This window comes from Anopheles maculipalpis, chromosome 3RL, assembly GCF_943734695.1.
Source record: "Anopheles maculipalpis chromosome 3RL, idAnoMacuDA_375_x, whole genome shotgun sequence".
NCBI classification, from domain to species: domain Eukaryota; kingdom Metazoa; phylum Arthropoda; class Insecta; order Diptera; family Culicidae; genus Anopheles; species Anopheles maculipalpis.
In genome coordinates this window covers 50,498,262-50,519,406 of record NC_064872.1, presented here as the reverse complement: position 1 = coordinate 50,519,406, position 21,145 = coordinate 50,498,262, and the positions used below count along the sequence as shown (strand labels likewise).

General features: G+C 45.6%; 4 protein-coding genes across 4 annotated transcripts in view; 2 read left to right on the top strand and 2 right to left on the bottom strand.

The window, feature by feature from the left end:
• LOC126561247 (unconventional myosin-XV) overlaps nucleotides 1-11,450 on the top strand; it is a 28,580-nt gene extending 17,130 nt beyond the window's left edge. Inside the window, exons 7-11 of the mRNA XM_050217203.1 lie at nucleotides 8,940-9,538; nucleotides 9,695-9,917; nucleotides 9,987-10,303; nucleotides 10,381-11,200; nucleotides 11,278-11,450. Of these exons, the coding sequence (XP_050073160.1) occupies nucleotides 8,940-9,538; nucleotides 9,695-9,917; nucleotides 9,987-10,303; nucleotides 10,381-11,200; nucleotides 11,278-11,439 (2,121 nt within the window). The 3' untranslated portion in view covers nucleotides 11,440-11,450. The remainder of the gene's footprint in view (nucleotides 1-8,939; nucleotides 9,539-9,694; nucleotides 9,918-9,986; nucleotides 10,304-10,380; nucleotides 11,201-11,277) is intronic.
• A 2,527-nt stretch (nucleotides 11,451-13,977) lies between these two features.
• Nucleotides 13,978-16,265, bottom strand: LOC126563578 (DENN domain-containing protein 2D-like). The gene is made up of 2 exons (XM_050220224.1): nucleotides 14,351-16,265; nucleotides 13,978-14,280 (listed from the first exon to the last, which is right to left on the bottom strand). The coding sequence occupies exons 1-2, from the start codon at nucleotides 16,190-16,192 to the stop codon at nucleotides 13,978-13,980; spliced, it is 2,145 nt and encodes a 714-aa protein (XP_050076181.1). The 5' UTR covers nucleotides 16,193-16,265.
• A 554-nt stretch (nucleotides 16,266-16,819) lies between these two features.
• LOC126561968 (threonylcarbamoyladenosine tRNA methylthiotransferase) lies at nucleotides 16,820-18,615 on the top strand. The gene is made up of 3 exons (XM_050218365.1): nucleotides 16,820-17,606; nucleotides 17,670-18,319; nucleotides 18,387-18,615. Exons 1-3 carry the CDS (start codon nucleotides 16,820-16,822, stop codon nucleotides 18,612-18,614), a joined length of 1,665 nt encoding a protein of 554 aa, XP_050074322.1. The 3' UTR covers nucleotide 18,615.
• A 101-nt stretch (nucleotides 18,616-18,716) lies between these two features.
• LOC126563634 (translation initiation factor eIF-2B subunit gamma) lies at nucleotides 18,717-20,920 on the bottom strand. The gene is given in 6 exon segments (XM_050220279.1): nucleotides 18,717-18,876; nucleotides 18,953-19,179; nucleotides 19,246-19,436; nucleotides 19,723-20,273; nucleotides 20,343-20,490; nucleotides 20,756-20,920. Coding segments are annotated over 6 exon segments (1,434 nt in total). The 5' UTR covers nucleotides 20,913-20,920.
• Between the last annotated feature and the right edge of the window lie 225 nt (nucleotides 20,921-21,145).

Here is a 21,145-nt window from a genome sequence, read left to right as displayed (position 1 = left end):
AAAGCGAATTTGTAATATTAAAATTTAAAATTTAATGATGTTTTACGATAACTTACTCACGTGAAGATAGTCCTGTTCCGCGAAATTCCCCTTAGACCTTCAACTTCACTTGTGGTCTAATGTCATCGTTTACTAATCTAATATTCCGGCTCGATGAGTCACATTTTCTGAACAATCATGAGATTGCCCTAAAGTCCGTTGAGCTCATCATTGTAGCGGCGAATCCATCGTCCTTTCTCACGGGGTTCAAAAATCCTTCTGAAGATCTTACTCTAAAACATGACTGAGAGGAATCATCAGATTGAGCAGAAAAAACGGTGAAATTGTAATTGATAAGCTTCTGTGACATTAGAGAGCTTCCAAACAATTACAAGGTTTCGATTCATAAAATGGTATATTGCAAGTCCCCTGTGAGGTTTGCAATTGCAACCTGTGCAGTGAAATACTGCGCACGGGACCCCTTATATGAGGCAGCGCTCGGGACTCTAGGCGGCTGCCTCATCCGCTCACCGTTACATCTGCTACTAGGCATATTGAATTTACTGATCGAGAGAGAACGTTCATTGCGGATTCGGGGCCCCTTACCACTCGCGGCCACTAACTCCACTTACCGGTAAATTCTATGGACCGGAACACTGTATGTCTCTGTCATCAGCTTATCCCAGGATTTGGATTGACTTTTTGAAGATCCGATCCGAAGCTCCGAATATTCCTTTGCAAGTCTCACATGGTTAGGTAACGCTAGGCTTTGTAGAAAACGGGCCATTCCATTTCCACATGAAATTAAATTTTAGGTAGAAGAAGTTTTCTGAAAGAAAGTTTTGCTTCCTTAGGTAATGGCGGTAAGGGAAGCAAAGTGCTTGGTTATTTCTCAGCCAACCTATAGATTAAATGGTTGTTTTAGCATATTTTCTTGGTTTAACGATCTATTAGGTTGATCTCCGGACGGAGCGATCCGATGGTGTAGGCGACAGCGGCGCAGGTCTTTTCTAGGACTTAGGACTTACCATACAACTACGTGGTATTGGTAAGTCTAGTAAGCCGGCGTGACCTATAAGGTCGTTAAGCCAAGAAGAAGAAGGCCAGGCCTATTCAGTCATCACTGTTCGGAGGGGATTGAATACTCGGTCCTATCATGTTATGGATGTCAGCTACTACCATTAGACTGTCAGACATGGACCCCAACATGCATTATATTAATTTATTCTTACCGAGATATCTTAAAAGTACAAGCAAAATTAAAATCTGCTTTATAACGATTGCCAGCACATACGATTAATATTCATAAAAATTTCTCAAATGAAAGTAAAATTAGTCCGCAGTTTCTAATAACGCATCGCTACCAAAAAGCACACCTTATCGTCGCGATCGCGAAGGTAATTAGCAAACATTAGTATTCACTTTACGCCTCATTTTCACCAACCAACAGCATCAGGCGGCTTCTAAACACTTTCGAGTGCAACCGCGTGTGAAATGCTGCAGTCAAACCAAATAATTATTGTAACACTACCTAAGGTGCAACACACGATAGCATCAGGGACAAAGTAATAGCTGATGTTTTAATGCTTCCACCGAGGCAGGGTTATATCACACACAGCAGCTGTAATGCACGTAATGCACGACGTCCACAGCATGCATGGTACGATTAATTGATATATCTGCATGCCACGTCTCACCTTGGCGCGATCAAGTTCATTAACGAACGCAGTTTTAAATTATTTCAATGCACGGATGATGGGTAAAGGAAGGCACTGCAAGGACGGTCGAAAAAAAAAACCGGAGCACTCGCGAGGCTTTAAACCTCGCGAATTGTGGCGCGGTCGTGCATGAGAAGAGAAAAACAATCTATCCATCGATTATATTTGCTCCTGCCGCATGCAGTTGCATGGCAGTAAAAGTGAGAAAGTTGGCAATTATCGGTATCCGGATGTGTTGTCACCGGCCCTGGCTTAAAAGTGCATTGAACATGCGTAACCAGCCAGCAAGCGAGCGCTTTCCTACGCGAGCTTTCATGGTGTAATAAAGCTTCTTTACGAAAACCTTAATGATAGTACAATTTATTTTCATTAGGCAGCGAACGATGTTTCTGGAACATTCCGGTGATAGTTTTTTTTTTTTTTTTAGTTATACATTTATAAACATAAACCGAATCGACGAGCGATTTATCATCATTAAGACTTTTAAACTGAGGAATAGCTTAAAAATAAATTCGATAGGAAAAAAGGGTAGTTAAATGACACGTTTCCTCTTCCTTGTTTTCAACACGCCATTTTTTCTTGTTATTGATACTGCTTAACCCATCGCTAAAACGATATCCATGCCGATCATCCCCCTCCCCCCCAAAAAAAAAAAAACCTCGAACATACATGTTTGTTACAACCGTTTTACACACATGCTCACACACAGTTCATCTGACGATTAAATCGAAAGATCTAGGCGCCAGAGCGGCAGTGAACCTCGATGCCAAGCGAGAGCCCAGCATCAGCAGGTGAAAATCGGGTAAAAAAGAACGCAAAACATAAATACCAAATCATCTCCATCAATCGCGAGAAGGATTGTGTCAGTGGGCGAAAGAGCGAACGAAGATAGAGCAATCAGCGCAAATAAAAAAAAAAACGCACAACGAACCATAGGAAAATCCAAAAAGAGCATAAAAGAGCAAAACCCGAAGGCGAACAAAGCGGGGGAAGAAAAACGAAACAAGCCGTTAGAAGAAATGGGGAAAAGTGTTGCCACAGTGCTCCAACTTCAACGCGGACCAGTGATATTGCTGCTCAGCGACTACCCCAAGAAAGGTGTAGCTAAAGGACACATGGTCTCTTGCACGAACGATGGTAGGAGGTTTGCTTACTTTCTCAAAACTCTTGAGCCATCCCATCCCGTACTCACCGTTCACCACACATCACCGTACAGTGGTCAATCGGATAACGCTAACGGCGCTAGCACTAGCTCCGTGACGGATAGTACGACCAAGATAAGACTTTCCGCCCTCTAGCAATGTGCGTAACCGTAGACGATCATCAAGTTTTGGAGCTCGAAGTTTTTGTTTTCGAAGAGAGACAACGCCCCTACGTCCAACTCGCAGTTGGTTCCTTATTTTGCAACATTTACCAATGATGATGATGATCATGAAGCTACTGCTACTGCTGCTGCTCACGATCACGAGGTGCGTTTTGTTTGCGGTTTGTCTACGATAACTTTCCATTCGGGGTTTGGGCTCCGCACACGTGAAAACTCGGGACCCTCCGAAGGTGGGAAAAGGGTCGCCAAGAAGTGGTTGTAAAGGCAGCTCAAAAAAAAAAAACAGGCTTCGAAAGCATAACGCAACGCAAGCGAGCGAGAGAAAGAGAGTAACATGTGGCTCACGCTCTTTCGGGGTGCCGCACCACACGCTTTTTCCTTTCTGGTTTTTCTCGGCCATTTTTTTTTTTTACTTTATGATCTTCATTTTACGGTGGCCGCTTCGGCACGGACCGGTACGATCGGGTCCGTCAGCGGTGGCGTCCGAGGCGAGCAGTTAGTTCACATTCGGACCGCGATCGCTTAACATTCCACGGATTAGGTCGGAAAAGGAAACACAACGAAACTGGAACTTGAACCTGGAACACGATGCAAACACTCGGCGCTCGGCGGAAGTGAACGAACGGAACCGTCGGCGAGGATCTTGTGCGAATCGATAGCTTTTTTCGAAGGTGGATGGCTGGAGCAACAAACAAGATGTGACGACGTATTTGGGTCATGAGTGTGTGCGCCTGTTGTAAACACGAACGTGAATTGTGAACGTAGTAAAATTTTGAGATACATTAAGTCCCCTGAGGTATGTCCGGGTACAAGGCGTATTAAGTTACAAGTGGTGCAAGGTGAAATATTTAACACCAAAGAGTCACGGAATGGAAATTGTAGATTGCATAGTGCGTGCCTGATCTTGATCTGGATGGTTTCAAATCGCTTCCAAAACCCGGAGGACCCGCAACCTGACCGTACGGGATATGTCTACCACAGCAAAACCTGCCCGTTATTGAGTTTGCGTTGCCTCTGAGATGCTTCAAGAAGCGTGCCCGATGGCTAGCTAGCTTTGCTTTTACATTTTCCTAACGGAATTGGCAAACTGAAGTGAGGAATTGTTTTTGATATGTGTGTGTGTGTGTGTTGTTTGGCAGGCAGGCCAGAGCAGCCGCACAAGATCGTTAGTAAAGCTTTTGCAAAGTGTGAAGTGCTGCGCTGCAACGAATGTGAGTCGTAAGAAGTGGGATTAACAGTTAGCTTTTGAATTGCCGCAAATTGGCTGCTGCTGCTGATGCTGATGCTGGCCCCCAGCATCACGTGAAGTCTGCCAGAGTTTGCCCAGGAAAGTGAAGGATTTGAAAACACGTTCCGGTTCCGTCCGAAAGATCGATCGGAAGACGATCAGCAATCGGATGTGCGTCGAGTGTGTGTCGTTTGGTTTAGTTGATGGATGTTTTATGGTGTTTGGTATGTGAAAGTGTTTCTTGCTGGCTTTCTCAGAATCAAGTGGTGGTCAAGTGATTAGCGGTAGCAGCGACGACAAAACTCGTACATGAGCCATGAGTCTGTTAGACGAGCGTCGTGGTTTAGAGTCGTTGCAAAGTTCGTACAAATGTTACGACGGTATCCCGACACCGAGTCCTATCGGGGGACGAACGATACATGATGCCGGGATCGGTGAGTCGGGAGGAGTTGTGCGCGGTGGAGCATCTGCTGCGGGGTCTGGATCGGGATCGGCGGAGCGGCGCCAGATGGGACGTCCGGCCGGACCAGCTTCCAACAACCTCAACCGATCGCCCTCCATCGACAGTCTGGTGGAGTCATCCGATCCGGCCGCGTCCGACATGGACGACCCGGCGGAGGACGAGGAGGACATGGAGCGGTTGTCCGATTCGGATTCGATCGCGGAAATTGGTCGCATCACCGGACAGATACGCGTCGATGTGCACCGACGCAGTGACCTGGACGATGTGAAAAATGTACAACCACTGGACGGTCCAGTGATTAAGGCGTTCCTAGAGAAATCGCATGAAAAGTGCGAGTACACCAACTGCGGCTACCGGAGGCGGCACGAAGGTGGCGGACACGATCCGGACGCGGAACCCGACATTATGGTGGAGAACGAGGTGATGTCGCACGGCACCGGACACAGCAACAGTCGCAAGACGTCACCCACCACACCGTCCGGTATGCTGGGGGGTCACCATTTCAGCGCTACTTCACCACTGTCCTCGTGTCCTTCGTCTCCGCAAAACGCAAACCCAACCTCGTCAACGTCCGCAATGGACACGATTTCCAACAGTGCCAACAACAATGTCAACAGTACCAACGGTGGCAGCAGTAGCAGCAGCAGCAACAACGGCACCCTTACCAGCACTGGTTCCATTTCCGGTTCGCTGAAAAACCGACGGAACAGTATTGCCAGTTCCGGATCTGTGGGGCGTATGGAAACGATCATTGAGGAGCCGATCGAGCCGAAGGTGTCGGTGAAGGAGATTCTGGCACGGTTCGAAACATTGCGCGAAGCAGCCGAGGTAACTGAATGCAACAGGTTTTGTTGTGCAGCACTAGCTCACGCCTCCAGCGGGAGGTTCCGAAAAGGGGGACATAGTTGCGTTGCGTACGCATGGGAAACGACGCATCGCACAACTAGATGGAAGCCGATGGAAGCAAAAGCAGATCATAAATCGTTTGATTTCTTTTCTTCTCGCTGCTCTTCTTCTCGTTCCGTTCCGTACACGTGCGTGCCGCCAATACGAGATTGCGTATTGGCATTGCAGGCGAATCGATCATTAATTTTCCATTTCCAGTCCTGGACGGATGGGAGGGCGGCTTCAGGGCATAGCAGCCTCGAACCAGATGGCCTGACGTTGAGCACACACAAAAAAAAAGCGTTCCAACCTCAGTCGCTTTCTCAGTTGCATGTTGCACATCAATTCATTTCCAATAAACCGGGCGAGATTTCTCCTCCGATCGATGTCCACGAGTAAGGTGCACAAGTGTGCGATCTCCAAAATCTCCAACTCACGCGCTTGTTTGCTTAAGGGGTTTGATACATTTGCTCTCCATTATACAACCTGTGCCCTGCCGGTACCTTATGTCGGTGGTTTCCGTAGGCACAAGACGCCATTTTTTTTTTTTTTTTGTGCGTGCAATTTTCTCTTCCCAGGTAGGAAAATTGCTTGCGGTGGCGGGACTGCAAACGGTATGCAAAGTGTATAGGAAACAAAAAAAAGGGGAGTTGGATTGATCAACAACAACATATAGCTTACCACAGACAGAGAGCAAACACAACAACAACAAAAAAAAACGGCGTAATCGATTCTGCGGTTAATGCACCTACTCCGCCATATTTATGTAGGCATCTCAATATTCCAATGTACTCGCTCATCTGGAGCCTCTTGTTTTGCTGTTATTTTGGGGAAATTCTTTTGTACCCAGGCTAAGCGATTGCTTCGGGCTGTAAAGCAAAAAGAAAGAAAGAAAAAAAAACAGAAGGCACTCGCGTTTCGATCGGTGATTGGTTTCTGGTGTGGCTTTATCGGAAACCCGGCCCCGTTCCCTAGGGTACCGTTTTGACCCGACCGACCGCTGTACTACGCGTGTGAAGAAGATGTAAATTTCAACCAAATCATCTTCCGTTAAGCACGGGGAAAACTCAATCACACCCAACCAAGCGAACAGCAGTAGTAGTAGTGGTAGTAGAAGCATCGGCTGTCCTATACACACAACGGGTAAAAATAACTCAATCGACCTCAATATGGTGCGCGCAACAACCTTATCATTCACCTGTGCTATTGTTGTTGTATGCGGAAGGAACAGAACCGTGATCAATGTGCGGGATGAATGTGTGAAACGCTGAGGCTTTGTGTGCATGAATTAGCTTGCTTTTTTAAAACGCCTTATGCTTTTCATCCCGTCCCACATGCAACGGGGATTGTTGAAGTTGTGTTTATTTCTCCCTGCCCGTGGCCTCTGTTGTTGAGTCGAGTGAGTGTGCTCGATAGATGATATCAATCGCTAATTACTGTTGCTCCGAGGAGAAAATTCCGTTTGGCCGGGAGATTAGCGAACAGAATAAAAATTAACTTGTGTTGGAGGGCTGTTGATCCTATTATGGATTTATTCAAACGTTTCTCGGTCTCCAAAAAATAAATCCAAACCCCGTGCGCAATGTGAGGAAGCCTTAAGCGTCATTTCGACTCTAAAACTGTGATGTAACTGCATTTGACCACTGAGGTAATGCAACGAAATCCTTAAAAATGTCATCATTCCAACATCCACAGCATGGAAAATGTGCGCTCTGCTCTACAAACAGTGCGATCTTACGTATTATGCCCAAAACACCAGCGATCGCGATTGTGACTTTACTTCAACTTTGGCCAACGCCACCTAAACGCATTTGGAAAGTTTGGCACTTGGTGGAGAAAAATTATTTATTTATGCGCCCCAAACCCCCATACTAATGGCACATTCGAAATGGTCTGTTTACCCTCCGTTTGCCGCAACCGAGCGATTGCGGTTGCGTTTGCGCGCAAAGAAATGACTCTTTCTATCATAAATTAAATAAAAGAAGACGAAAAACCTAGACGAGCTAGCGTACAAAAAAAAGTGCCCGGTCACATTTGCTTTCCACCGTTTCCACACTCGACGTTGTTTGTGTTTCGGTGATAATCAGTACCACAACAGCAAAAATTGTGATTGTAAACCCAAACGATACCACCCCAGGAGAGCTGGGGACATGGACACACACACACACGGAACGTTTTCCTGATGTCGCACTACGCCTTTTCACTCAACGGCGACGATGACGATGATCGCGATGATCATGATGATCGCGCATGTTATAAAACGCTTTTCACCGACAGCCATTTTTCCTGCTGCATAGTTTTTTTCCCCCCATCTTCTCCATGAATCCCCGATGAATCGATGAACAATTTCGTGCTTTTCACAAACTGTTTACTTTCCCCGGGGATGTGCGACAAACGCGTGAAAATTAATGGCAAGTCCAAATATTGCATTGTGCTAAAACCCAACCGAGCTGCTTACGAAACACTCGACTTGAAGATGGAGATCTCTTGATCGGTAGAAACTCGAATGATGATCGCCATCAAACTGCGAGAAGCAAACCGATCCACGCAATTAAAAATTTGTGCATTTATTTAAGGATGTCAATCAACGTTGATGAAACGTGTGTGGCCAGGCACACTTAATTCTACCCAATTGTTTGCTAGACCCCCCTTTTTGAGAGTATATTCAAACCCTTCGGGTTTTGGATGCGGTTACGGGCCTTCCCATAATCTAAAGCGGTGGATATGCACCATTAACTAACATTTGCATAACTTCTTTCGTTTGATGTAATCTGACAAATGGTGCGGAAAGTTTGTCCGTCAACGCGAACCGGAAGACAGCGAATTGAAACGATTCAACTGCCGCCCGTGGCCGAAGACGATGCGGAATGCGACACGCGTTAATTAAATAAATGTTTACAAGCGTTATAATAACGTTTCGCCCTCACTAATAACTTCCGCTGTGCGATATATGGTGGTGTGTTTTTGGGTTTTGACAGTGTTGGTGAGTTTCACTGCAGTACACACAGCTAAATTGCATCCCGAAAAATCGTAAAGAGCCTCGAGCACTCCGTAGAAAGTGGGCAGACGTCACCGGTTAACCGATTACCGAAACTTTACCATACGTTTCTGACATTTGGCCCCCCCCTAATTTGCTATAAGTTATGCAGAAACCGTACCACACAGAGGGCTAAATGTTGGGGTTGAACCGCTTTCTAAATTTAATAACATGTTACACGGAAGCTTACATACTTTAACCCGGTGCAGCCTGCTCGTCGGAGGACGTCGGGTAGCTGTACGACTTCACTACTTAGCGTGCTCATCATTCTTTTTGCTTTGCTTGTGTCAATCAAATAATTGCAGACCCAATCGAAAGGTTCGACCATATCGTCCGGAGTGCGGGCAGCGGCAGCCACACTCAATGTGCCGCTCGAGCGATTGGAAACGTCCAACGTCAACAGCCCCGGCTCACCGAACCAAATCTCGCCGACCGACAAGGGCCACCATATGCATCACATGGGCCATCCAGGGCACCATGGGCACCATCACCATCAGCAGCTGCTGGACGAGTTCGAGGATATGCACATCGATCACGGTCTGCAGGAATCGTCACCACCACCCATGGGTGGTTACGGTAACGATCGTGTGCACAGCGGTATGGGCGGCGGTGGTGGTATGAAACATGGCGTCAATGGACAACAACCACCGCAGCAGCAACAACAGCACCACTCGCCGTATGGCGAGCGCAGTCCGGGCGATGGACCGGGCCGGGTCGGTAGTGGTGGAGCCGGCGGTGGCGCCATGATTGTTAACCACAAAAACTCACCCATGGGTAACGGAAATGGCAACTATAGCGATATGCACATCCAGGTAGCCCACCACGAGAACGATTCGTCTCCAACGCAAACATCGCTGACCAAGCACTCGTTGCTACAATTCGCGATGCAACACTTCCGTACCGAGTAAGTAGTAGTCATCGTCGTCGATCCTTCTGGTAGCACTGCTCGTAACCACCTGGATCGCTCGATCGATCGTGATCGAACTGTCCGAGCACTATTGCAGCGGACGACGGACGAACCTAACCGTGTTCCTTGTGTGTTTTGTATGATTTTTTGCAGTGACGAGTTCAAATCGAACCGATCGGACAAACGGGCGATGAGGAACCAGCACGCAGATCTGGTCAAATGGCAGGGTTACCCGTTGAGGGCGCCGCTGCTACGACTTCCAGCCGATTTGACACCGCTTGCGCTCGAATGTTTCGATTGTGTTCTCCGATATTGCGGTGATCTTGCGGTCGATCCGGAGCTGTCGGAAGTGAAATGCGTTTACACGGTGTTGATGGTATGGTCTCGGAATTACACCAAGCACACGATGCAGTATGGTTACAATATTTTCACCTTTTTCTTACAGCACTGCCACAAACATCTGGCCCTGCGCGATGAAGTGTACTGTCAGCTAATGAAGCAAACGACGGCAAATCGATCAGCGTGTCCAGATTCTGCCCAGCGTGCCTGGCGGCTACTAAGCATACTGGCTGCCTATTTCGGATGCTCGGACGCTTTACGACCATACCTGATCGAGCACCTGACTTCGGCTGCGTCCGATCGACGCCGTCCGTGTCACGGTACCGCAGCCGTTTGTCTGACGAATCTCCGAAAAACGGCCCGTTGTGGTGGTCGCAAGAATGTGCCGAGTGTTGAGGAAGTTACCGCCGTGTCTGCGGGCCGGTAAGTGTTGCTTTACTCCAACCAAACGTTCGCAACACGTGTTGTAACGCACTGGTTTCCAATTTTTGCCATTACAGATCAGCCCGTCGACAAATATATCGTCTGCCGGGTGGCGCGGAACGTATCGTCAATACGCGCTGTTCCACCGTTGTCGGTGATGTTATAGCGGAACTGTGCTCATTGCTGGGCATCGAGTCCCCGGCAGAGCAGCAGGAGTTTTCGCTGTATTGTATCGTTCAGGGAGACGCTTTTACCATGCCGCTCGCTGCCGATGAGTACATCCTGGACGTGACGACAGAGCTGCTAAAGTCGGGCCAACCGTTCTACTTAATTTTCTGCCGATCGGTGTGGCATTTTGCGCTCAAGCGAGATCCCGCCCCGACGCCACTTTACATAGAGGTTTTGTTTAACCAAGTCGCACCAGACTATTTGGAAGGTTTGCTGCTGGAACTTCCGAATGGGGGTGCGCCCAGCCCCGACTACGTACGCGATATGGCTCGTATTGCTGCAATTCTGCACCGTGCGGCCGATCTGAACCACCTGCCGGCTATGAAGGAGATTAAATTCCTGCTTCCGAAACCGGCGTTATCATTGCGCGAGCTACGTCCGGCACAGTGGGTTGCCTTGGTCCAATCGGCATGGCCATCGGTGGCCGGATTGAGCCCGATCCAGGTGAAGGCACAGTTCCTGAACGTACTCTCATCGTGGCCACTGTTTGGCAGCAGTTTCTTCGCTGTAAAGCGCGTCTGGGCGGACGAGAATCCGATGGAAGAGCCAAGTCCGATGTGGCGCGAGCTCATTCTCGCCCTCAACCGGCGCGGCGTACTTTTCCTTGATCCCAACACGCACGAAACGATGCAACATTGGCCATTTAATGAGGTGATTTCAACGCGAAAGGTAAGTAGCAAGAAAGGGTTAACGATTTACCAGCTTTGTCAACGGTCATCTCAAACCGACATGTTGTCCATTCGCAGGTACGCTCAGAGGATGGCGCACTGTTTCTCGATATGAAGGTGGGCAACCTGCTGCAACAGCGTGTCATCCGTGTGCAAACCGAGCAAGCACACGAAATCTCACGGTTAGTACGCCAGTACATCACGATGGCCCAGGCACAGCAGCGCGATCGAAGGGAATAGAGTGCGGTCCGATCAAATTGCCATCGTCACGCAATGGAATCGATAGCTGGGCCAGATCTAGGTGCAAAGGAATAGTTAGGTTTACTGTTTACGAAATACATTACATTAGGTAGAAACGTGGTTAGGATGATGATGAACATAAATATTATAATTGGTGTGCTTATTGGGTGAAATGCAGTCAGATGAACACTGTTCTTACAATACAATTCGGGAGAAATATTGCGTTTTGTGTATCAATAACACAAATGCGACCAAATGCACACTATAACACGTATTGCATGCTGTATTGATTATATTTTTCTACATTTTGAAAATATACGCATTTTATATAAATTGAACCAGTTTTGTTTTTCTCTTAAATGTGGCGTTAAAAAAAAGACTAAGAAAAACAAGTGTAGGTGAGTCTTTTGTATCCTATTGAGAGTGCGATTTTGTCGCTGTTTTACGTTTGATTTGTTCAAAGAACCATGGACAATCACACAAAAAAGATTCAAATTCTCATCCCTCGACAATAGCTGATCCTTTTCACCAGTTGGATCCTTGCCATCGAGCACAACATAAACCTCGCTGGTCGAATTAGCAACTATGAACGATGAAAAGATTGAAAGCAAGACTTTACAGAAAGTTCCAACGACGTTAAAACGAATTATAACGGAGGAGATACTACATGGAATCCGCTCGCCAGTTCAGAGCATTAAATCGTCGAGACTACGTTAATCACGTGAGGAAGATTGAAAATCGTTTCGATCTAAGGATTTTGTGGAGATTTTATTAAACGCAAACTTAATGGTAGTATTTTGCCATCAACAATGACCCTGAAAAATAATACATACTCGGGCAATGCTGAAATTGGTCAAAGCTTTCGTAGATCAAACGACAAAACCGCGATCTACCAAACACTATATTCTTACGCTGCAGAGATGTTTTAGTTCCAGTCCTGACTCTATTGTTCAACAAGTCTTTGCAACAGCTTCCCTCAAGTCTCGAAAACCTCCTTTATGTTTCCGTGACTTGAGTGCATAAAAAAGCAAAAATGAATATTATATTCAACTCCCGTAAATAATAGAAATCCTTGTGTCACGTCTTCTATTGACGGGGTATCAAATGATCAACACGGTTTTCTACCCAATCGGTCTACTGATTAAAACCTGCTCTCGTTGCTGAGTTCCTGCTATACTCTATACTGATTTCTTTTCAACCGTTCCCGTTCAACCCTGCGTTCAACTATTAACTGTAAAGCTTTGACCAGCTATGGTGTAAATTAAGCACTAATAAAATGGATGTCCAGTTCCTTAGGACTTCGACGCATTACAGTGAATAGAGCTGATACTTAGCTGATGATCTGTGTCGTTTACGAATTTTGCTAGAGCCCGCAAGGCAGTATCTTATGTCCTATATTATTTGCAATATTGATTAACGATATAGTGAATGCCATCCTAGAAAAGCTTTTCTATACAGACAATATAAAAATGTTCTTGCCAATTTCTGACCTCCAGAATTGCCATAGACTCCTTAACTGTTTGTTTCAATTTAACTCGTGATTCCAAAATAATTTGTATCAATATTAACAATTGTACTGCCAAAAATTTCTCAAGAAAACGATTGCCTATTGAATTCGATTACAAAATAGCGGATATCTCTGTACTCCTTACTAATGTAATTCATGGCCTAGGCGTCCTTTTGGAAAGCTGGCTTACCCTCAAAGACCATTATGAGCTAATGATCGCAAAAGCTTTCAGTACACTAGGCTTTATGTTATGCGTTTCTAAACAATTTTAAGGATCCATTTAGTGCAAAGTCCTTATATTCTACAAATGTCCCAACAATTCTAGAATTTGCGAGCATCTTGTGGACTCCATCACAGCAGTATTTAATCGATAGAATAGAATAAGTTCAACCAGTTCAGTTTTATCGTCTTCCATGGTTCCGTGTCTCTGGGTGTCCTACTTATCGTACTAGATGCCTGTTATTGGGACTAGAACCATTTGAACATAGAAAAATGACGGCACGTTGCAGATTTATACTTAAATGTCAATCTTAGAAAAGACCAATCTTCAAGCTCATAGCAGGATTCTAGGACCTGGGGCTTTTTAAAGTACAGACCTTAGGTCGACCACGTTAGCATGACGTTGAAGCTTTGTTCGTTAATGTATGGTATTTTCGTAGCGCGGTTTAAGCATAATGAGAAGATGGCAAATTTTTATGTTAGTTATGCTTACGATAGCTGGTTAACTGGATGGTAATAAATACAAATGTAAATAAAAAATTTCTCTCACGCAATGCTCGTTCAAATTATTGTCTTTTTATTCAACTAATTTAATTTTTACTTCATATAAATTTAATATTTAGACAGCATACGCACGTCGTATGCCATATTTTAACTTCTTCCGAAACTACTGTTGTAGCACATTTAAAAGCTGCTCGTTATGGCTTTCCAGAGTTCTAAAACATTAAAATTTCATCAACATTCAATTGTTCCCACCCAAACTATGGCGCCTATCCATCCACAAAGCGTTTCTTTGGGAAAGCAACGCTGTTTCATGATTTTTTCATCAGACCCTTAACTTTGGACATGAATGTTTTTCCCTTTCGTTCGATATGTTTCGAATTAGCTACCACTTCGTCAAACGTAGCCGAATGCCAGTATTTGGTTTGTGATTTTTCTGCAATTTTCGAATTAAACAGCGTGTAATCGAAGCTGCCAGCAGATGCTGATGATTTCGGCGTCTGTTTCGAGCTATTCCAATGCTCCAGAAAGTCGGCAAACATCACAGTTTCCAAAAAGCAGTTTAAAAAGAGTTTCGTTTCTGGATTGTCGAACTGCTCCAGAAATGAAGTTTTCTGAAATGGTACAAAGTTAAAGTTACTATTTATGCAGCTCCAAAAAAGAGCCAATTTTGCGCTAACTTGCCTCGTATGTAGGAGGATCCAGGGTTGAAAATAGTTCAACAAAAAACCGAACAAATGCTCCGCCTATCAGCACACTCGCCAATCCTTTCGAATCTTCGAATATTTTCACCAGATCTAACGAAACCCGTAGCGGTTTCTTTAATTCGCTCGGTAGGATGGAAAATTGTTCCTTTCTTGCTGGACGAACGGTGCGCTTGTCCAGGTTGACGTAGCACGTATTACCACTTTGCCACAGTTCTTCCGGTACGGGTTGCAGCGTACCGGCAAGCATGGGCACGGGTGCTTCGAGCATTTGCTGCAGATGTTCGGGAATGACCGTTACCAGTATATGCTGCCATTGGAATGGGTAGAGTATTAATAGTAAACCTTGCACACAAGACGTCAGCAGCGACAAATGTTCGCTGAACAATATCACCATCTTCTCGAGGAGCAAGCTTTCGAACACGTGGATCAGTCCGTCCGATCCGAGGCACTTGAAAATATCATACAGTTCCGTTTTCTCTAAGCGTAAATCTTTGGGACGGTTTATTGTCATGGTGATCGGCAGTGACGCTTCCTCCCGAAGCGTGGCCCGCCTCTCAAAGCTAACGGGCAGCGTAAGTGCCAACCGTTCGCCGGCCACGGGGAGTTTCTGCTCGTAAAACTGTTCCATCAGTAGTTCCGGCACGCGACCATTTCCGTGCTGGCTTTCGATGCATTCAAGCAGTTTATAAAATACTTTTGGCTCGTTGTACTTCGTTACAAGGCAATACGTGAGTGGAATGCAGAACTCTGACGACTCTGGCAGCACCCGTCTGCAGAAGCCGTACAATCGTAGCGGATAGTCGGTAAGTATGATACAGTACTCCTGATTACGGTTCCTCACCAGTGCGCCATTATCGGGATACACAAACACTTCGATCATTTTATGTGGCTGCTTTTGCCGCGGATACCGGCTCTTAACGTACGGCTTGTTTTGCATCATATCGTACCCAACCACTATGCAATATTCGTACAGTGTTTCGGGAGGTGCGGGTGTTGTAACTTTTTCGACAGTGCTTAACTTATTGTAGTGTTCGATCAATCCTTTGGTATCGGCCGATTTGCATTCCGCAGCAACGGGTGTGCCTCCTTTATCCACCGCATCATACAAACGGATCGTACCATACTGCTGTGTGTAATGGTTCAGTTCGGCACATCGGGACAATCTACGTAGCCGCTTGCGATGTTCTTCACTCACTGGCTGCTTCAAGGAAATTTGTTCCCGGGAGGGTGAATCATGAAGATTCTTGCCCGGTTCCTGAAATGCCACTTCGATCAGCATATTCACGTCTTCATATTGCTGCGAGTCTGCCGTCCGAACACCGTCCAGCGTACCCCGGGCATCATCTACACCGCGTCCCCAAGTTCGTGGCGGTTTTTCGGGCGGAGGCCCATCCGGCAAAGGTTTGTTTAATGCTTCACGTATGCTTTCAGAGTGTAACAACTGCACGTTCGATGCGCGTGACACATTGCCACCGTTCATCGAACTCGTCTGTGAAGTGCTTCTGCGAAATGCTTGTGACCGCTTGATGCCTCGCCTTGCCTCTAAATCTCGCAACGATGCTAGTTCATCGACAAGCTGCTGGTTATCGCACGTCGAACCTGTTACATTCGTTGGCCAATTGTGGACGGATTGTCGCTGCTGATGTTGCTGTTGGGCGGCAGACAAATTCGGAGGAGGAGACGATGTATACACCTGTTGCTTTTGCTGCTGCTGTTGAGATGTTATGAGCGTTTCGAACTTTTCCGTGATTTTCTGCACCCTGCTATTACTTCCATCGTTTGCTGTTTGTTGTTGCGCTTTGGGAAACCTGTTCGACATATTGAGCAACACATAATTATTTCATTGCTTTGCAGCAAACACTTTTTATCAGCACAGCTTCCGCGATAGTTTTACGAACAAGTGAAACCCGTTATGATGACAGAACGCTGTCATACAATAAAAACAACTGCTCGCAGAAGGTGCATACACGGAAGGTATGTCCGACACAAAACAAAAATCCCACCTTGCAGTGGTAACTGAAAACTGTCGTATTTTGCATAATATTATCACCTGCGAACCGACGTGATACTTGGAGCAAAATGAGCTTCAAAAGTTGTCCCCATATTTCAAATATTAATACGTTTAACACTTGCATCCTCCTGTTGTATTCGTCCGTTTGTTCGATTTTTTTCGGACTTTCGAACAACAACTCCCGACGGAACTCACCTCGGGCTTAGAAAGGAAATTCATTCGAGTTAGAACGAGAGTAAGCGATGATAAAGCGGGATGTCAATATGAAAACTTCGGGTTTCTCCCAGATGAATTATGTCACGCCTCATGTGTACGAATCTTGCAAAATTAAATAATTTGACAGTTTAATTTGCCATCATTACAACGTAAATACATGTGCTGTATAAAAACACTGCAGTACACATCGAGACCCATATTCCTAATACAGCCGCCAAAATGGACATCAGCTGCGAAGATATTGTAGGGGACATAGAAGATCTGATATCGTTTGATGATCCCACACCGTCTGAGCGATATCAGAATAAGAAGGACGTTACAGTGCGAGCCAAGCGAACGAAGGTGCGCGCCAGCCGCCCAAAGGAAGTGCCGTGCGTTGAAAAACCGGTACTAGACAGTGTTATTCCCGAGACGCAGCAAATCTACTTGAAAACATGGGGCTGTGCCCACAATACATCCGATACGGAGTACATGGCCGGCCAACTGGCACAGTACGGTTATAATCTCACCAACGATAAGAACTCGGCCGATCTGTGGGTTTTGAACAGCTGTACGGTAAAAAATCCGTCGGAAGATACGTTTCGTAATGAGATCGAGGCGGCACATCAAGCGGGAAAGCATGTCGTTGTGGCGGGCTGTGTACCGCAGGCTGCCCCAAGATCCGATTACCTTAAGGGCTTGAGTGTGGTCGGTGTGCAGCAGATTGATCGCGTCGCCGAAGTTGTGGAGGAAACGCTCAAGGGACATTCGGTCCGTCTGCTGCAGGCAAAGAAAGTGGACGGTCGCAAAGTAGCGGGACCGAAGCTTGCCCTACCGAAGGTGCGCAAAAATCCATTGATTGAAGTTATTCCCATCAATTCGGGATGTTTGAACGCGTGCACGTACTGTAAGACAAAGTTTGCACGGGCCGATTTGGTCAGCTATCCCGTAGAAGAGATAGTGGACCGCGCACGGCAGGTATTCCAAGAAGGCGTCTGCGAAATATGGCTTACATCGGAAGATACCGGTACCGGTTCTGTATTATCCCGAACGTTAAACTTCATTTTAAACGAAATTTTCACATTTTAAGGTACATATGGACGGGATATTGGATCATCACTTCCCGAACTGTTGTGGAAATTGGTGGAAGAAATACCGGAAGGATGCATGATGAGACTGGGAATGACCAATCCACCCTACATTCTGGAGCATCTGGATGAGATGGGCAAAATCTTGTCACATCCTCGTGTCTACAGCTTCCTGCACATACCGGTGCAAAGTGGATCGGACACAATACTTGGCGAAATGAAGCGCGAATATTGCGTGAAAGATTTTGAGCGTATGGTCGACTTTCTGAGGGCGCAGGTACCGGGCATTACCATTGCGACGGATATCATCTGCGGGTTCCCCGGTGAAACGGAAGCGGACTTCGAAGACACGCTTGCTCTGTGCAGCAAGTATCAATTTCCAAGCCTGTTTATAAATCAGTTCTTTCCTCGACCCGGGACGCCAGCGGCTAAGATGACTAAAGTTCCAGCAAACGAAGTTAAAACACGAACCAAACGTCTAACGGATCTGTTTCATTCGTATGAACCGTACAAGAAATACGAGCTCGGATCGAAGCAAACCGTTCTCGTTACCGAAATCTCGCACGATCGGAAACACTACGTTGGGCACAATAAGTTCTACGAGCAAATTTTGCTACCAATGCACAATAACTTGCTAGGAAAACAGGTCAAGGTACGGCGGCAGATCAGGAAACTCTAGAAAACTGGAAATACTTACATTTGTTGCTGTTTCTTCGTAGGTGGAAATTACCGGATGTACCAAGTTCAGCATGTTTGGTAAGGTGGTACAGGACGAGCGTGAATGGGTCAATTGCAGCAAGCCCACCATCAGTGGAGATGGGAATATGAACCCGAAACTGGCTTCTGACTCTGGAGAATCGAAGTACCGATCGATGGTTGCCTATCTTTTCATATCGTGCAGTTTGGCGATAGCATTTAAATACATTTTCATGTTTTTTGACTTCTAAAGGACGGTCAAAGCTTGTTGCAGAATTTTCGAGACAACTAACTGCTTTGTTTGATTTCTTGCATGTTCATGATAACAAAGTGTATCGCCACGTATTGTTAATTTAATCGATCGTCATAAAACCGTCCGCATTCGAAAGATAGACGCTCTCCTTCTTACTGTCGATTGCTACAACAAAATGAGGCCCAATGAGGCAGTTCTTCAAATTGGATCCACTCTTAATGATCGCCTTTTCGCCGACTATGCAGTTGTCTATAACGACACTGTAATGGGAAAAAAGAAACAAAAAATGATAAATATCATAGAGGATTTTTTTTCCATCAACCATGTGTCACATACCTCTCTTCTATTGTAACTCCATCCATAAGTACGCTGTTATTAACACGCGTCTTCGGATGTACGGTGCAACCGTTCGCAATTACATTCTGATTAAGCGAGGTTTTTTCACTAATCGTTGTCATGTCGCCGACAGCGCACTTTGTTATCTGCGTAGACTTAATCGAGCTGTTTTGTGACACCAACTCTCGTTCTGTAAAGCCCGTTAAAGCCGGGAAGATTTCAAATATCTACAGGAACACAGTTCATAATCATTTAATTGCTGTGGAATGGAACACTTTATAGTTTAAACTTACGCTCAAATTGCATTGCAAAAACGATCGGACATTATTTACTCTTAACCCGAAAGCATTCGGATCGGCAAAGAGCGCATAACAGCGAATGGGATGGGAAGTAGCCTTCTTTTCCTTGTTGAAGATAGAAGCTTTATCGATCTTTTTATCCATTTCCGTGTACATAGCAAACTAAAAGAAAAAAAAAATAGTTACTTTCGCACAATTAATCGTTGCAAAAAAAAAAGGTTGTTTTACGTCTGCCTAGGCATACGACCATCTTGTTGGATTGTAAAACTAATATCTTTTGATTTAATCGTCGTATTTGCAAGACATTTTTAAGAAAGGTTGAAGCTATTTGTTGTCCAGCGAATAACAAGTTATGCTCTTTATGCACGAAAAGATAAAAAATAAATTCGCCTAGGCTTTATATAAATGAAGACTTCCCTATCAAAAGATGTTATGGAATTAAAGTGTTTACATAGGTAATTAAAGTAAAACTTCCCAGGTAGGCGATCATTGACAATAGGGTTAACAGAGCTAGGAAGCTTACCAGAAAAATATCATCCATTTTCGGTTTCGCAGTATATTCAGACGTTCCATCGTTGTCCGGTACAGCGGGTGGCTGGAGCATTTGCTTCTTAATGATATGGGGCAACAATTCACCCTTCACTGCAGACAGCGTCTCCGTCACCGCTAGATACTCCACAACCCACTTCTTCATGATATATACGTGCGAATCGAGCAGGTAGGACGAGATGTTCATCTCCGGATTTTCACGCAACAGATGGCCCGATAGTTTGACCGTTTCTTCGAAATCGCTTGCCGAAGCCATAAACAGAACCTTGCTGGTAGTTTTGTCATAACCAATAATATCCTTTTCGGCTTTGTATTTCGATTTCGGGCCTGGCACTACTACGTCCTGATCTTTGCCGCCTTCCATCAGCAGCATCTGTATGGACGCATCTTGCTCCCGAAACTTGGAAAGCAGTTGATACAGATTAACTTCTATGATGGAATCGCACGACAGCACTACGACGTCGCATTTTATCCTTAAACAAAAATCACATTTAGTCGACGTTTTACACAGCAAACATAAGCTTATTTTGCGGTAGCCTTACTTATCCGAAACCAGCCTCAGCGAATCAGCGGTTCCACATTCTGAATCGGTTGGTATGGAATAGTAATCGAGCTTGAGCTTCAACTGCAACCGTTCCAAACGTTGCTGTATTTCCGACTTTTCCGACTCTTGCACGATAACTATGACCTCTGTGGGTTGTGCCCACAAATATAAGAAAAAAGAAAAAAAAGGACCATCATCAGGATCAGTATCCACTAGGAGTGGAGTATACAGGAAGGGCAATACAGAGTGCACCCACGGTTTCGAATCCACCGCTCCAAGGCCACCTTCGATGGTCAATGTCGCGTGAGTGTGAAACCGTCTCCGGAACTGGTTCCACTTATTTCTGGAGCCGGTTGGAGCCGATTTCTTCACCGGAACCCTTTTTCCCATCACTATTATCCACGTACTCACCGGTAAAGCCGTGTCTTTGGAGCAGCTGCAAAGGGTACCAAATCATCGGATACGGACCGATCGGGAGAAGACATTTAGGGCGACCTTCCAATATTTCCGGCAGACGGGTACCTTTTCCTGCAGCCAGCACAATGGCTTGAAATTCCTGTTGTCCCATGATAGTGCTGTAAATGAATGTCGCGATTAATAATGCAATTTCGCGTGCCTCGTGTAATTCTTGTTGTTTTTCTCTTTCCTTTGTTCTGTGTTGTGTTGTGACGTTAATGCTGCCATAATTGCCAAGGTTCATATATAAACAAACAATAGAACAACAACGATAGGACATTTTCTGGGCTTCCCCCTGTTGTTTGTTGGATATAATGCAGCAAATTTCCATGAAAGTATGCAGCG

Excerpts from the sequence above, each read along its gene's own strand:
- LOC126563578 (XM_050220224.1), bottom strand. The coding sequence starts at position 16,192 with ATGTCGAACAGGTTTCCCAAAGCGCAACAACAAACAGCAAACGATGGA. Across the intron at positions 14,281-14,350 it reads TGGATCCTCCTACATACGAG|AAAACTTCATTTCTGGAGCA; the intron begins GCAAGTTAGCGC and ends GTACCATTTCAG.
- LOC126561968 (XM_050218365.1), top strand. The coding sequence starts at position 16,820 with ATGGACATCAGCTGCGAAGATATTGTAGGGGACATAGAAGATCTGATA. Across the intron at positions 17,607-17,669 it reads GCTTACATCGGAAGATACCG|GTACATATGGACGGGATATT; the intron begins GTACCGGTTCTG and ends TCACATTTTAAG. Across the intron at positions 18,320-18,386 it reads TGCTAGGAAAACAGGTCAAG|GTGGAAATTACCGGATGTAC; the intron begins GTACGGCGGCAG and ends GTTTCTTCGTAG.